This window comes from Hypanus sabinus, chromosome 19, assembly GCF_030144855.1.
Source record: "Hypanus sabinus isolate sHypSab1 chromosome 19, sHypSab1.hap1, whole genome shotgun sequence".
Classification (NCBI taxonomy): Eukaryota; Metazoa; Chordata; class Chondrichthyes; order Myliobatiformes; family Dasyatidae; genus Hypanus; species Hypanus sabinus.
The window spans coordinates 11485748-11502046 of NC_082724.1; the positions used below are offsets into that span (position 1 = coordinate 11485748).

A 16299-nucleotide genomic window follows, 5' to 3' on the forward strand; every position below is an offset into this window, starting at 1 on the left:
AATACAATAGAATTGTCACCTCAAATGGATATGGCCCAAGTGTGGAGTGAGAGACACTGAAGTGGGTTCATTGGTCACAGACTTTAATGCGAATAGAGTTAAAGGGAAAAGAAAACAATTAACACTAGGCCAAATTAATTAAAACTCTCAAATGGAAAACAAAACCAACTCTGTGGCTGATAGCAATAACCAATTATAAAACGAATACCGCAAGTCTTCAGAGTCAGTTGACTCGATTGTCCGATTTCTCAGGCAAGGCCGAATGCAAGCAGGTAGCGAAACATTGCTGTGCTTTGCTCAAATCTTGACAATGTTATGATGAAAAGAATGCAGTTAAATGCCGTCACAGTGAAATAATAATTAGCTGACACGTGCATATTCACAAACTCAATTGTCGTATCTGCTGCACTGCCGAATCCGTGGTTGTGACAAGAATCAAAGGATAAACGAAACACACTGACAAGTAATCAGTGTGCACAAGAAGACAAATTGCACCAGTAGATAAAAAAGAATATATTAATAAGTAAATAATACAGGAGCATGAGTTGTTAAGATGTTGAGAGTGAGTCTATAGGTTGAGGAATCAGTTCAGTGTTGAGGTAAGTGAAGTTATCCACAATGATTCAGGAGCCTGGTCATTGAAGGGTAATAACCGCTCCTGAATAGTGGGACTTCATATGTCGCCCAAGTGACAATGTGTCTCCCAGGGGCGTGGAGGAAACCAAACTCTAGTCTGGGAGATTTACAAGGATCTGTTATTAATCTGAAGTCACTGCAGCCTGAGGCAATGGGTTGAGTGAAATTTAATTAAGTGTGTGAAAAAATGAACCAAACCCAAACACAAATAGCCTTAAAATTGAAAGGAAACTGATGTAGCAGGAACACTGCCACTACTCCAACCCCTCTTCTTTTACTAATTAGTTGAGTCAATGTTTGCCTTGGCTTTGAGTGCCCAGCTCCGGAAGACACGGATGTCACACAGACCTGCAGTGAAAGGTGGGTCACTGGTGTTTAGGATTCACAAGAGTACAATGTCCGGGGTTTTCAGAACATCTCACAGTTTTTATTTCGCAAGAGATGTCAGTGAAACCATCTGCTCAAGGAGAGCTGACAGTTTTTCATTATCCCTTGTCAGGGTCTGACAGATGGGCATAACCAGTGGCTTTGCAAGGGGTATCCGCCATCCCTGAATCATAGAATTAGAATTATCTGGTCGTGCTCTTTGGGAGGTGTTGATGTTCTTGAGTGAAACCTCTGTTCACCTCATCCATCTTGACTAAGATGTTCTGGGGTGCAAGGTGTGCTGTGCTATATGAGGCCTTTGACAGCTTGTGCATGACTTCCCGTCTCCACTGCCCTGAACTTGAGGAGATTTTTCTCCCTGTGTCTGGAGGGAGGGAAAGAATATATATAAAAATTAAATGCAGTGCAAAAAAAGAGCGAACATTGTGATTTAGTGCTCATGGACCATTTAGAAATTTGATGGCAGAAGGGAAGAAGCGGTTCCTAAATCATTGAGTATGTGTGTCTCCGAGCTCCTGTATGTCCTCCATGATGGTAGGAGACATCAGTGTTAATGCCATCAGGTTGAAGGAGACTGTAGGTGGTCTTGGTGAGTGATCTCCTGCAGGTCGAGGGTACAAAGGAGCGCTGTACCATCCCAACACAAGCAGCACTGGTCGGTCTGACCATCAGGCAACAAGAGGACTGTGGGTGGAGCTTTGAGGGCGAATGTTCGATGATAAATTTGTACATCTTAGATCTGCTCCACAGGGAAATGTCGGCAAGCACATTGAGACTCAATCATTTGTACGGTTTGGGTCACCCTGTTATGGGAAAGATGTCATTAAGATAGAAAGAATGCAAAGAAAATTTATGTAACATTGCCAGGACTTGAGGGTCTGAGCTATGGGGAGAGGTTGTGCAGGCATACACTTTATTCTTTGGCGTGTATGAGAGTAAGGAATGATCTTATAGAGGTGAATAACATCATTTTTTAAATATATTTAAAGATACAACACACTACCGGTCTTTTCTGGCCCAATGTACCCATGCTGTCCAGTTACACATATGTGACCTATTAATCTACTAACCTGTACATCTTTGGAATGTGAGAAAAAACTGGAGCACCCAGAGGAAAGCACTGTTCCCTCTAAGCAATGCAGATGTGCGGCCATGCAATGACTGAAATACAGGCAGGCCCCGAGTTACGAACGTCCGACTTACGGACAACTCGTACTTACGAACCGAGGAAGGAGAACGCCGTCCGCCATTTTAAGTCAGATTGCGATGCCATCCGCCATTTTAAGTCGTTGCTGTTGACACTGTGTTGAGTGTTTAACTTTGTATTTGCTTAAATTGTTCTTAGTAAGATTCACCCTGACCCCCCCCCCCCCAACCGTTCTGGTTGGCTGGTGGCGTAGTGAGATCAGCGTCGGGCTGGAGAACGGAGGTTTCCAAGTTCGATCCAGTGACTCCTGTACCATCCGTGCCTGGTTGATTTCAAGCTCGCAACTCGACCTCGTAAAAAAAACACAGCCACCTCCAGTTTAAATCCCCATGCGGAATATCATGGAGGATCAAGTACCCAAACCCAGCACAGCCCTCACTTGTCCCATTTAGCCTGTCTCAGTGCGGTGGTCCTTAGGACCCAGCGGACCTTGGGAGCTGGTGGAGCTCGGGACCCACCACCCGCAGTGTTTCTGTTCCATTGACGGGAAGCGATCGTGATTGAAAATAAAGTGGAAATAATAAAGCGTTTGGAAAGAGGTGAAATGCCATCAGTCATTGGAAAAGCGTTAGGCTACAGTTAGTCAATGATCGGAACAATTTTAAAGGATAAAGGGTAAAGTGAGAATAATGGAGCATTTGAAAGACCCTGTCCTGATGAAAGCTACAATTATTACTAAGCAATGCAGTGGTTTAATTATTGGAATACATACATTTCTTAAGTGTTTTATATGCATAGAAAGGTAAAATATATACTATGTACTAAGACAAACGTTCGACTGACGCTAAATAATACCAGATGTACTTGTTTTGAATTACATACAAATCTGACTTAAAGACGGACTCATGAACAGAGCTCATACGTAACCCGGAGACCGCCTGTACTCCCATGCACATAGCTTTTGTTGTCACACAGCTGGAAGTTTCTTTTAAGTGATGTTAATATAATTTGAAATCTATGTAAATATAATTGTGAAATGCCCTGTAATTAATCATGTGCTAATGAATATAATCCATACATTTTCTAAATAATAAACGTACCACAATCTTTACTTTGAAATGTTGTGGAGCTTCAAGGTATTTACATTGTCGCTGTTTCAAGTTACAGCATTATTACAAATTGTAACAATAAACACAGAATGGAAGTTCATTGTCAGCCAGCTGACTGCTGACACCACCTAGTCAAAACAATTTTATTTTATTTTTTCCACTGTGCCTGATGTGAGTTGTGGTTTGTGTTTGTTTGATGTGTATATTACAAAAAAAAACACTTAAAATGTCATGCAGTTTTCAGGCCTTGTGAAAATTTCATTAGAGGAAACCCACATTGGAGAATGTCTGTACAAACTCCTTACAGACAGCGGTGGAATTGAACCTGTGTCACTGGTGCTGTAACAGTATTGTGCAAACCGCTACATTACTGTTCCACTCTGGATATCATGAGGGTGTAGATACAACAACTGCACACAGTCCTTTCCCCAGAGAACCATAAACTAGAGGGTGTGGGTTTATACTGAGATGGGACTGGTGAGAAAGGGACCCGAGGGCAGCTTCTTGACCTGGAGGGTGGTGCGTGGTTGGAAAGTGATTGAGGCAGGTACAATAGGGACAGCTAAAAGATGTTTGGACAAGTATATGGACAGGAAAGGATTCAATAGATAAGGAACAAATGTGGGCAAACAGAACCAGTTTAGGTGAGCACCTTGCCATGCATAGAGCAATGGTGACCCTGAATAATTGCCATATTTTTACTTCAGAATCAGAATCCGGTTTAATTTCACCGGCATATGTTGTGAAATCTGTTGTTATGTAGTAGCAGTATATTGCAAAACATGATGATAAAAACTGTAAATTACAGTAAGAAATATATATATTAAAAAGCTAAATTAAATTAAATAAGTAGTGCAAAAAGAGAAGAAAAAAAGCAGTAAGGTAGTGTCCATGGGTTCATTATCCGTTCAGAAATCAGATGGCAGAGGGGAAGAAGCTGTTCCTGAATCACTGAGTGTGTGCCTTCAGACTTCCGTGCCTCTTCACTGATGGTAGCAATGATAACAGGACGTGCCCTGGGTGATAGGGGTCCTTAATAATGGATGCCGGCTTTTTGAGGCATCACTTCTTGAAGATTTCTTGGATTCTGGAGAGACTAGTGCCCATGGGGCTGACTGAGTTATGACACTGATTAAAAGTTGTAGTTAAGGATTATTGTCTGGAATGCTTTAGTGGACTCAAATATGGTAAAAGTCCATATAAATGCTATATTAATGGGAAATAAAAATAGTTTGTATATATCACATTACAGCAGCAGAAAAAGGGAGGGTTAATTGGTGATTTACACGCTTTCGAACTACATCTGGCAAGCCAGACTTCTGTACATGAATCACTTAATTGGATTTATTGTTATTTAATTCTACTTTAACGATTCTTTTCCTTGTTCTCTTTCAGATTTACTGGCCCACCCAACCGGGTCAAGAGGAGGAATGTGCCCGCAGTGGGAAAGACCCATTTGTAAGTGTAAGGGATTTATTGTCTACAATAAAGTTTAAAGCGAAAAGTATCTTTCAGCCATTTCAATGAATCTGTAATGTTTTTTAGTGCAGTTGTCATGTACCCCACTTTAGAAGTCTTTCCATTCATGTAATTTGGATTGCCTCTGATTTTCTCTGGGAAATTTGAGCCACTTAAATTCTATCTTTAATCACCGTTCCCATGTACAATTAACAGCTTCCTGCAGTCCCGAAAGATGTAGGGAGCTCAAGGCTAACGGAAAGCCTTTATTTTCCACAAAGATGATCTTGGGGCTGTAGCCTTCACCACCAAAAATGAACAAAAGATATAATCATAATGAGATTCACAGCCCAAATTTTAATGCATAGCTGTGCTGTGCAACAGGATTCAGGAGTTATTTATCATGTGTACATCGAAACATGCAGTGAAATACATTTGTTCTGCCACATCTGTTCCCAGGACTTGGCTTTCCATTCCAGGACATCAGAGATGTCCTCCTTTTTAAAATATAACTTAAATAAGTAGTACAAAATGAGCAAAGGTAGTATGGAGGTGTTCATGGGGTGGTTTATTGTCCGTTCTTGCCAAGGGGAAGAAGCTGTTTATAAAACATTGAGTGGGTCAGAAGTGAGGTGCCATCATGTTGTCCCTACCCTGGGAAAGGGGACCTGGAATATATCCTCAGCAGCTCAGCTGCCCAAAGGCCCTGGGAGAAGGCATCTACCACTGCCATCAATAGCAGGTTCGGAAGGTACCTTGGCCATTAACAGCAGTAGGCACCTGTGCCAGCCCAGAAAGCCCATAGGCTTTGTCAAAGCTGGAGATCAACCACAGCCTCAGACCTGAGGCCTAACATGGCCATTCTGTCAAAAACCTTTAATCAGGTGGTCATGGTGGAGCTGACAGTTCCTTGGGAAGACTGGATTGAAGAGACGTTTAAGAGTGAGAAAGCCAAATACCAGGAGCTGGTAGAGCAATGCCAGAGACTGGGGTGGAGGGCATTACCCTTGCTGATGATGTGTCCCAGGGTATCACAGCATCATTATAGCTATAGCTATAATGTTATACTGCAGTCATCCAACATAAACCCAAGGTTATAATGCTGCACTGTAGCCAATATGCACACAAATTCCCAGAAACAGAAATATGAGAGTGATCAGATAAAGGACAAACATTAGCCAGAGTGGCATTGTCACACATTTGTGAGGGGTAGTGACCTGAGTTTGACCTTGACCTTTGGTTCTGTCGGCATGGAGTTTGCCCCTCCCCCCTGTGATCCTATGTGGGATCAGAATACGGTTTAGTATCACTGGCAGACCTTGTGAAATTTGTCATTATGCGGCAGCTGTACCATTGCAATACATAATGAAAACTGTAATTACAGTAAGATTTTTATATATACTAAAAAAGATAAATAGTACAAAAAGAAAAGAAAAATCTAGTGAGGAAGAGTTCATGCGTTCAATATCCATTCAGAAATCTAATGACAGAGGGGAAGAAGCTGTTCCTGAATTGTTGAGTGTGTGCCTTCAGGCTCCTGTACCTCCTCCCTGATCGAAGCAATGAGGAGAGGGTATGGTCTGGGTGATGGTGGTCCTTAATGATGGATGCTACCTTTCTGAGGCATCACTCTTCGAAGCTGTCCTAGATACTGAATTTACAACTTTCTGCAGCTTATTTCAATCCCGTACAGTGACCCTCCCCCCACCCCTCCATACCAGACGGTAAAGCAGCAAGTTGGAATGCTCCCCACGGTACATCTGTGGACATTTCTGAGTATCTTTGGTGATACGCCTCCGGATATGCCTGTTTCCTCACACATCTCAGCAGTGTATGGGATGGGCTATGTTAATTGGCCCCTGATGTGTTGGCTGAGCTGTAGAATGCAGGAAGAATTGATGGTCATGTGGCATGAATAAATTGGGTTAGAGTAGGTGTAGTGGAAAATGGATGATGATGGTCATCATGGCTAATGGGCCAAAGTGGAGTAAGATTCAGATCAAAGATCTTTCCTCACAAGTGGTTGGTCCTGCTATAAAAGGAAAAGCAGACAAAGAGACCACCTGTTCCACACAAAATTAAAATGCAAATTCATATAAATAGGATACTTTGATATTTCTCTCTCACCTTCCTATCAGCATGGTGGCCACCACTCAACACATCACAGAAACCACCAACACAAGAAAATCTGCAGGTGCTGGAAATCCTAAGCAACACACACAAAATGCTGGAGAAACTCAGCAGGCCAGGCAGCATCTACGGAAAAGACTAGACAGTGGATATTTCAGGCTGAGACCCGTCGTCAGTTCTTCATCAGTTGAATGTAAAGTGTTGAGGTGTGTAAGAGAGAGAGAGTTACAGAGTATCTCACACAAAATGCGAAGAAACTCTGCAGGTCAGGCAGCATCTATGGAGGGGAATAGACTGTTGATATTTCATGCTGAGACCCTTCATCAGGACTGGAAAGTAAGGGGATAAAGCCAGAATAAGAAGGTGGGGGGGGGGCAGGGAAGGAGTACAAGTTGCTAGGTGCTCAGTGAAGCCAGCTGTAGAGGAAGCTGAGTGAGCGAGAGGATGAAGTAATAAGCTGCATGGAAAAGGTAAAGTGCTGGAGAAGAAGGAATCTGGTAGGAGAGGAGAGTGGATCATGGGAGAAAGGGGAGGGAGGTATTAGGCAGGTGAGGAGAAGAGAAGGGATGAGAATGGGGAATGGAGAATGAGAAAGGGAAGAGGGGGAGAAGTTATCGAAGTTAGAAAGCTACAGTGAATGTGTGGTGACCTTTCTATTTCCATTTCACTCCACAGTGAATGTTGTGATGGGAGTGAAGTGGAATTCTACTGAGCTTGCTCTTTTGACCTGCACAAGGGAATGGATCTCTGCTTGTCTGTTCCTATATTCTTCCCTGTGTGCTTTCTTTGGCAGTAATGATTTATTTTTGTTTCTGTTGGAGACGTTGATGAGCGTGGGAGGGGTTCGTCCAGGAGTACAGATGTGTGTTCCTCCGAGTAGCAGCCCAGGTGTCTCGATGGTGTTTGATATTACACAGGAACACACAATGCTGCAACAAGAGGTGATCCAATCCCTGCCAGGATGCAGGGCAATAGGAAGGAGGCCTGCTGACTTGAGAGCATCAAGTCAAGCCTTAAATGGTAAAGGGATTTCAGACAAGGGGGCTCAAGGAAGCCCAAGATACAAGGAGCTGACTGTGGAGCAGTACTGGCTTTTCTCAGAGGCTCTGTTGCTTCCTTTATTGCCTGTTGGGCTGCGAGACCACAACAGCTAACGAGGAATCTACTGGGCCGCTCATGCGCGACTTAGAGGCAGCTGTGCTAGATCAGAGTCATTATTATCACTGATGCATCTCATGAAATCCGTTGCCAGCAGTGCAGTGCGATGCATAGAAAAATATTCTAAGTCATATATAAAAATATAGGGCAGCACAGTGGTGTAACATTGTTACAATAGCAGGGTCCACGGTTCAGTTCCTGCCCCCGTCTGGAAGGAGCTTGTGACCACGTGGATTACTCTCTGGGTGCTCGAATTTCCTGCCAAACTCCAAAGACGTACAGGCCAGCAGACTAATTGGTCTCCTCGGTGTTACTAGGCGATGCAGGTTCCTTAGGGCAGAAGGACCTGTTACATCAACTTACAATCAGAAACTGATACTCAAAAATAAGCCGTTCAAACGGAGAGCAGAATAGTGAGGTGGTATTCACGTGCTTGTGGATTGTCTGGAAATCTGCAGAGACCATTTGGGTTGGAGAACCTGTTTCCGTGTTGGATGACTTTGACTTCATGAGTTCAGTATAGGGTTAGAGCAAATGGGGACTTTTTTGAGCTACAGACTTAGATACAGGCCACATAGCCCACTGAATGGGACAACTTAACGACACTGAAACCAACTGCGGTTCCATTGGTAGCCTTGCCTCCAGATGTCGAGAACCCCCGCTCTGGATTTTGCTCTCAATCCACTCCTCTCAACCTTTCCCTCTTCCTTAAAAATGCTACATTAAAATAACCACATTGAACTAGCCCTTTTCTGTCCAAATATTGCCCCTTATATTGCACCACATTCAATTTGGCATGATGGGACCCCTGTAAAACTCCTGTAAAGATGCTGTGTGAATACGTATTGCTACACTGCGTTGAACACAATACTTAAAATGCTCTTGAGGATTATTTAGTAGTAAGCTGTTGCTATGGCTGGCATCCTGCAGAAATAATGCAATTCCCATGTTAGTGTTTGATGTTAATGCTAAATATCGTAGAGTTATAGACTAACACACCAGGGAAACAGGCCATTCGGGCCAACTGCTCCATGCTGACCAAGATATCTGTCTAAGCTGGTTCCACTTACCAGCACTTGACCCATATCCTTCTAAACCTTTCCTACCTATATATGTCCAAATGACCTTTCGATATGCAAAGGTACAAGAAGTCAATTCCTTGTTCTCCGTTCTTTTACAGAGTGACTGTGCCAACTTTGTGCGGGTCCTGCATCCATACAACAGGTCCCATCTGCTGGCCTGTGGGACAGGTGCGTTCAAGCCATTGTGTGCTTTGGTGTACGTGGGCCACAGAGGAGAGGTAAGCCACTGCCCTGCTCCTTTATCTATTTCTTCTTAAGATTGGCTTATATTTGTCACATGTGCATTGAAATTCAAAACATACAGTAAAATGCTTCATTCATGTCAATGACCAACACAGTCTGTGGATGTTCTAGTCACAGTCCGCAAGTGTCACTGTGCTTCCGGTGCCATGCCTACAACTTACTATAACTAGTATCTCCTTGAAACGTGGAATATGAAAACACCCAGAGGAAACCCTCGCAGCCACGGGGAGAACGTGCAAACACAGACAGCAGTGGGAATTGAACTTTGATTGCGATCACTGGCACTGTAAAGCGTCACACAAACCCCTAAACTATAGTGCTGCCCGGCACAAACGCCAGTCCCCAATACCACAAATTCTGCAGTCAAATATCCCGTACTTGGGGGCTTTGCAGGGGTCAGCACCCTCAGAGTGCAACGCGATAGCCTGATCTGAGGACCTTGGTCCTGTTGATCACAGATGGTACCCTAATGGGCAAGATCCTCAACGGTGGATGGAAATGGAGAGGTGCATTGGAGTCGGTTTGTTATTGTTACATGTGTCAAGGTGCAGTGAAAAGGCAGATCATTCCATAAATAATTACATCTTAGTAGTTGAATGCAAAACAGAATGTAGAATGTAGTGTTGCAGCTACAGAGAATGCACAGTGCAGATGACAATTAACGTGCAAGTGTCGTGACGAGTTTTATTGGGAAATAGAGAGTTCATCCTTTAATGTTTAAGAGGTATGTTCTAGAGTAGGCGTTTCCAACCTTTTTTATGCAATGGACCCACATCATTAACCAACGGGTCTGTTCAGAACCCCCTGTTCTAGAGTCTGATATAAACCGTCCTTAAGCCTGATGGTTCATACTCCCGAACGTTCGTACCTTCTGCTGATGAGAAGGAGGAGAGAAGAGAATGAACAGGATGGATGTTGATGTTGTCAGCTTTCCTGAGGTACAGTATATGAAGTCAATGGAGAGGGGGCAGGTTTGCCTGCTGGACTGGTCTGTGTTCACAATTCTCTGCAACTTCTTGCAGTTTTGGGTAGAACTGCTGCTGCGCTGAAGTGTAATGCACCCAGGATAGGATGGGATGCACTGAAGATCACTGCAGGGGTAGGTACTGGGGGATGCGCTGAAGTGTAATGCACCCAGGATAGGATACTTCCTGTGGAGCATCTGTAAAATTGGTTGAGGGTTACCAGGAATGTGCTGAATTTAAAGTTCAAGCTCAAGTTTATGGTAATTTAACTATATACATGTATACAGCTAACTAAAACATCATTCCTCTGGGATCGAGGTGCAGAACACAGCACGTATATTCACACATACCACATACAGCTATGCTCCAACACATACAATCACAAACACAGATTAGCAGAAGTCCCTGAGTGACATGACTTGGGGATTCACAAAAAGCACTAAGTGCATGTTTATGTAAGACAGTGTAATGTTACTGACACTGTTATGATGAGATCTTATAAATCTTCACAGACCAAATTTATGTAGAAGCTTTGACTTGATTTAATATACAATTGGACAGTCTCAGTGTTGGCTATCCACACTGGACGGCCCACAGCATTACTGCGACCTCTCCCTGAGCCTGATTATAATATTTGGCCCACAAAACTACTCACATGTCTAACTGTACATAAACTAATACTTCTAATAACCTGGCATGAGTATTAATTTCTTTAACTTTAGGTAATTCCTCCACCAGCTCCCCTCTTCCTTTTTCCATTCCCCATTCTGCCTCCCTCTTACCCCTTCTCTCCTCCCTACATGTCCATGACCTCCCTCTGGTGCCTCTCCTCCTTCGCTTTCTTCCTGAGTCCACTCTTCTCTCTTCAACCCTTTTTCCCTTCCATCTATTACCTTCCAGCCTCTTACATCATTCTCCCCTGCCCCACCAACCCGGCTTCTACCTCACCTAACACCTGCCAGCTTGTGCTCCTTTTCATTCTGGCTTCTTCCCCCTGTCCTTTACAGTCCTGAAGAAGGGTCTTGCCCAAAATGTGTTCTGTTTATCGCCCCCTACCCCATAGAAGCTGCCCGTCCTGTTGAGTTCCTCCAGCATTTTGTGTGTGTGATTCATTTCGGATCCTGTGCATCTCCCAGTTCTCAAACTCAGAATCGGGTTCAATATCACTGGCATATGTCGTGAAATTTGTCGATTTGTGGCAGCAGTACATTGCAATATATCATAATATAAACTGTAAATTACAGGATGTAAATATACTCCTTTGGCACCCTAGTGATATATATGTGCTAAGACTTTTGCACAGTACTATATGTATAAAGTTAAATACGTCGTGCAAAAAGAGAAAAGAATGTATGGAGGAAGTGTTCACGGGTTCAATGACCATTCAGAAATCGATGGCAGAGGGGAAGAAGGTGTTCCTGAATTGTTGAGTGTGGGTCTTCAGGCTCAGGTACTTCCTAGCCAATTGGAGTAATGGGAAGAGGGCATGTGCAGGGAGGTGAGGGCCTTTAATGATGGGATCCACCAACGTGAGGCACTGCCTCTTGAAAATGTCTTCAATGGTGGAGAGGTTTGAGCCTGCGATGGATCTAGCTAAGTCTGTAGCTCTCTGCAGCCTCTTGTGGCCCCCATACCAGGCTGTGATGGAACCAACCGGAACACTCTCTATAGAAATTTTCAAGTCTTTGGCGAAACACTGTACCAATTCTTCTCAAACTCCTAATGAGGAACAGCTACTGACGAGCCTTTTTCGTGATTGCATCAATGCATTATGCTCAGGACAATGATATAAATTATTGATATAAATATTCTCAGCCAATGATATCAAAGAGGATACAAAAAGTTTTCTCAGGTATGTAGTGTGTAAAAGAGATGTGAAAGTGGATATTGGACCAATGGAGAATGACGCTGGAGAGGTAGTAATAAGAGACAGGGAACTGGTGGACAAACTTAGAAAGTATTTTGCATTAGTTTTCACTATGGAAGACTCTAGCAGAATGCCAGAAATGTGAGAATGTCATTGCTATTTCTAAGGAGAAGGTGCTGGGAAGCTGAAAGATCTGAAGGTAAGGCACCTGGACCAGATGGACTACACCTCAGGGTTCTGATAAAGGTAGCTGAGGAGACTGTGGAGGCATTAGTAATGAATTTTTTTACAATCATTAGATTCTGGAATGATTCTGGAGGTCTGAAAAATTGCAGATGTCACTCCACACTTTAAGAAGAGATCAAGGCAGAAGAAAGTAAATTATAGATCAGCCTGACTACAGAAGTTGGAAAGATGTTGAAGTCTATTATTAAGGCTGAGATTTCAGGGTACTTGGAGACACATAGCAAAATAGGCCAAAATCCGGTTTCCTTCAGGGGAAATCTTGCCTGATAAATCTGTTGGAAGTAACAGGCAGAATAGATAAAGGAGAGCCAGTGGATGTTGTTTATTTGGATTTTCAGAAGGCCTTTGACAAGGTGTCACACATGAGGCTGCTTAACAAGATAAGGGCCTATGGTATTGCAGGAAAGATACTAATGTGGATAGAAGACTGGCTGACTTGCTAGAGGCAAAGAGTGGGAATAATGGAGGCCTTTTCTCGTTACAAACAAGAGAAAATCTCCAGATGTTGGAAATCCACAGAGTCTTGGCCCAAAACGTCGACTGTACTTTTTTCCATGGATATTGCCTGCCTTCCGAGTACTTCTAGCATTTTGTGTGTGTTGCTGGGCCTTTTCTAGTTGGCTACTGGTGCTTGTTGTGTTCCGCAGGGGTCAGTGTTGGAATTGCTTCTTTTCACATTATATGTCAGTGGCTTAGAAGAAGGAATTAATGCTTTGTGGCCACGTTTGTGGTTGATACTAAGATAGGTGGAGGGGTAAGTAGTGTTGAGGAACCGAGACTTAGACAGATTTGGAGAATGGGCAAGAAATTGCAGATGGAATATAATGTAGGGAAGTGTATGGCCATGCAATTTGGTAGAAAAATTAAACCCATGGGCAATTTTCAGAATGGGGACCAAATTCAAAAAGCAGAGGTGCAAAGGGACTTGGGAGTGCTTGTGCAGGTTAATACTTAAAGGTTAACTTGCAGATTGAGTCAGTGGTGAGAAAGGCAAATGCAGTGTCAGCGTTCATTTCGATATGACTAGAATACACAATCACAGCTAAGGCTTTATAGGCTAAGGATGTACAGCTAAGGCTTTATAAGGCATTGGTCAGACTGTAGTATTGTAAGCAGTTTTGGGTCCCTTATCTAAGAAAAGATGTACTGATATTGGAGAGGATGCAGAGGAGGTTCATGAGAATGATCCCAGTGATGAAAGGGTTAACATATGAGGAGCGATTGATGGCTCTGAACATTGAAGTCTTGAATATTGAAAACCCTAGAGAGAGTGGATATAGAGAGAATGTTTCATATAGTCAGGGGAGTCCAGGACCAAAGGGCTTCAGAATAGAAGGACATCCATTTAGAACAGAGCTGAAGAAAAACTTCTTTAGCCAGAAGTTGGTAAATCTATGGAATTCATTGCCACAGATGGTTGTACTGATCACATCAATGGGTATATTTAAGGTGGGGGTTGATCGATTCTTGATTAATCAGGGCATCAAAGGTTATGGGGAGAAGACAGGAGAACAGAGTTGAAGGGATAACAAATCAGCCATGATGGAATGGTGGACCAGACTCAATGGCTGCTTGGCCTAATTCTGCTCTGTTACCTTATTATCTTATGGTCTTATAGAACAGATCCTTGGAGATGTTGAAGCCCAGGAATCTGAGGCTGCTCATTGTTCCCACCACTAACCCATCAATGAGGATTGGTGAATGCTCTCCGGGCTCCCCCTTCCTGAAATCCACAATCAATATCTTGGATTTCATAGCACTAAAATAGCTCACCAGGACAGGAGTCATTTGGTGATGAAGAATAATTTGCTAGGCTGAGATTGTTTACTTTGGAACTCAGGAAGCTAGGGGGAAGATTTAACTGAATAATATAATGAAAGTCCTGGATGTGTTGAACAGGAAAGAACTAGTTCCCTTAGGAGGCAGGTCAGTATCAGTGAGAGGAATTAGAAGGGAACTTCTGGAAGTTTTCGCTGACAGATTAAGGTGCATTTGATTATGAATATGGGGTATTGTGATTGCAATAGCATGATTTAAATATAGTACATTTTGTACTGTTCTATATTTTTTTGATTCATAATATGTATCCTTATGAACTCTGTATTTTCCTATGTGACATTTAATAAAAATATTGGATGGATAGACAGATTGGGGTGATGAAATGGTGGTGAAGATGAGAACTTTCATAGATATTGAAAAAATTTTGGATGAGATTGGAAAAAGTGAAACCGATAAAGGCCTTCAACAAAGAGCACGGAAAAAGGGTGTGTTTGGAAAGGATTTTTGTGGCCAGTATGCATCAAATGGGCTCTGGAGAATGATGAATTATCTCTGAACTTGATACTAAGGGCATGCTGCAGTCTCACAGATGCTCTATTTCCATGAGAAACTAAACAAAGAAGTGAAACTTTAAGGTGATTGGAGGAAAGCTTATGAGGGTTTCAGAGGCAGGTTTTTTTTTTACCCAGAGTGTTGGTAGAGCCAGATATTTTAGGGACATTTTAAAAACAATTAGTTCGGCACATGGATGAAAGATAAATGGAGGATATTGTAGGAGGGAAGGTTAAAGGGTCAGTACAATGAAAGACCACCCAATTAGGGCGTTCAACCAGAGTGCACCTAAATGTGCAAATACAAAAAGAAAGAAATAATAAAAATAATAATTAAATAAACAATAAATATTGAGAACATAAGTTGAATACTTGGAAATGAGTCCTTTGGTTGGGAGAATGGTTCGATGATGGGGCAAGTGAAGTTGAGTGTAGTTATCCACTTCGATTCAAGAGCCTGATGGTTGAGGGGTAGTAACTGTACCTGAATCTGGTCGTGTGAGTCCTGATAATCCTGTATCTTCTTCCTGATGGCAGCAGTAAGAAGAGAGTAGGTCCTCAGTGGTGGGGAGTCTGATAATGGATGCTGCTTTCTTGCAACAGCATTTCATGTAGATGGGCTCAGTGATTGGGAAGGCTTTTCCTGTGATGGTCTGGGGCATATCCATTACTTTTGTAGGATTTTCCATTTAAGGGCGTTGGTGTTTCCGCACCAGGCTATGATGCAGCCAGTCAATACGCTCTCCACTACCCACTTGTACAAGTTTCTCAAAGTTTTAGAGGTCATGCTGAATCTCTGCAAATTCCTAAGGAAGTAGAGGCGCTATTGTGCAGTAGTGTGGAAGATGATGTAAATCCCATGCAGCTCCTCACTGACTCCTGAGGTGCAACGTGAAGGTAGAGAAATGAGGTATCGTACGTGCTGACCCACATGTTACAGCTTGTGTCCTATAGAACCTCACACTGGCAAAAAGTGTGATGCAGCTCAACAATTCGTGTCATTCATCTTTCTAGTGAAACACTGGCCCTATTCCTACCTCCACATATGCTGCCTGACTCACTGAGTATTTCCATCATTCTCTATCCTTTTTTTTATTATTGATAATCTCACTTTGCTATTGGGTGTGGTGCACTATCCTCCCTTTGTCCCCTGCGAGTGAAGCAATGGTTCGTTTTGTGAGGATCTAATTGTACAAAACTTGGCTGTGGAGTATCATTCAACCACATTCATGTTTACTGTTGTTAGCAGTTGACTGCTGTACTTTGTTGGAATGTGTTGTGTCTGTAAATGAGCCAACTTGTAAGTTTTATTGTGCTGTTCGACATTAACTATGAAGTCCCATCAGTAATCTTTATCAGGAATGTGTTGACTGAGTGGTCTGCACAGCTATTGCTTGATTCTACATAGAAAGTGGAATGGATACCTGAGAACAGGTAGCAAAGTTGTGTAATCATTCCTTAAAGATCTCCCTGTAGACTGTCACAAGATAATCATTAGTCCTTAAGATAAAGGAGCAGAATTAGATCATTTGGCCCATCGA

The 16299-nt window shown here is 42.8% G+C and overlaps 1 protein-coding gene across 6 annotated transcripts in view; it reads left to right on the forward strand.

Annotated features, from left to right (window-relative positions):
• sema3bl (sema domain, immunoglobulin domain (Ig), short basic domain, secreted, (semaphorin) 3bl) overlaps window positions 1-16299 on the forward strand; it is a 225326-nt gene that overhangs the window by 138794 nt on the left and 70233 nt on the right. For all 6 annotated transcript variants that reach the window (XM_059944004.1, XM_059944006.1, XM_059944001.1 and 3 more), the window contains exons 3-4: window positions 4675-4737; window positions 9206-9325. In XM_059944004.1, the coding sequence (XP_059799987.1) occupies window positions 4675-4737; window positions 9206-9325 (183 nt within the window). The remainder of the gene's footprint in view (window positions 1-4674; window positions 4738-9205; window positions 9326-16299) is intronic.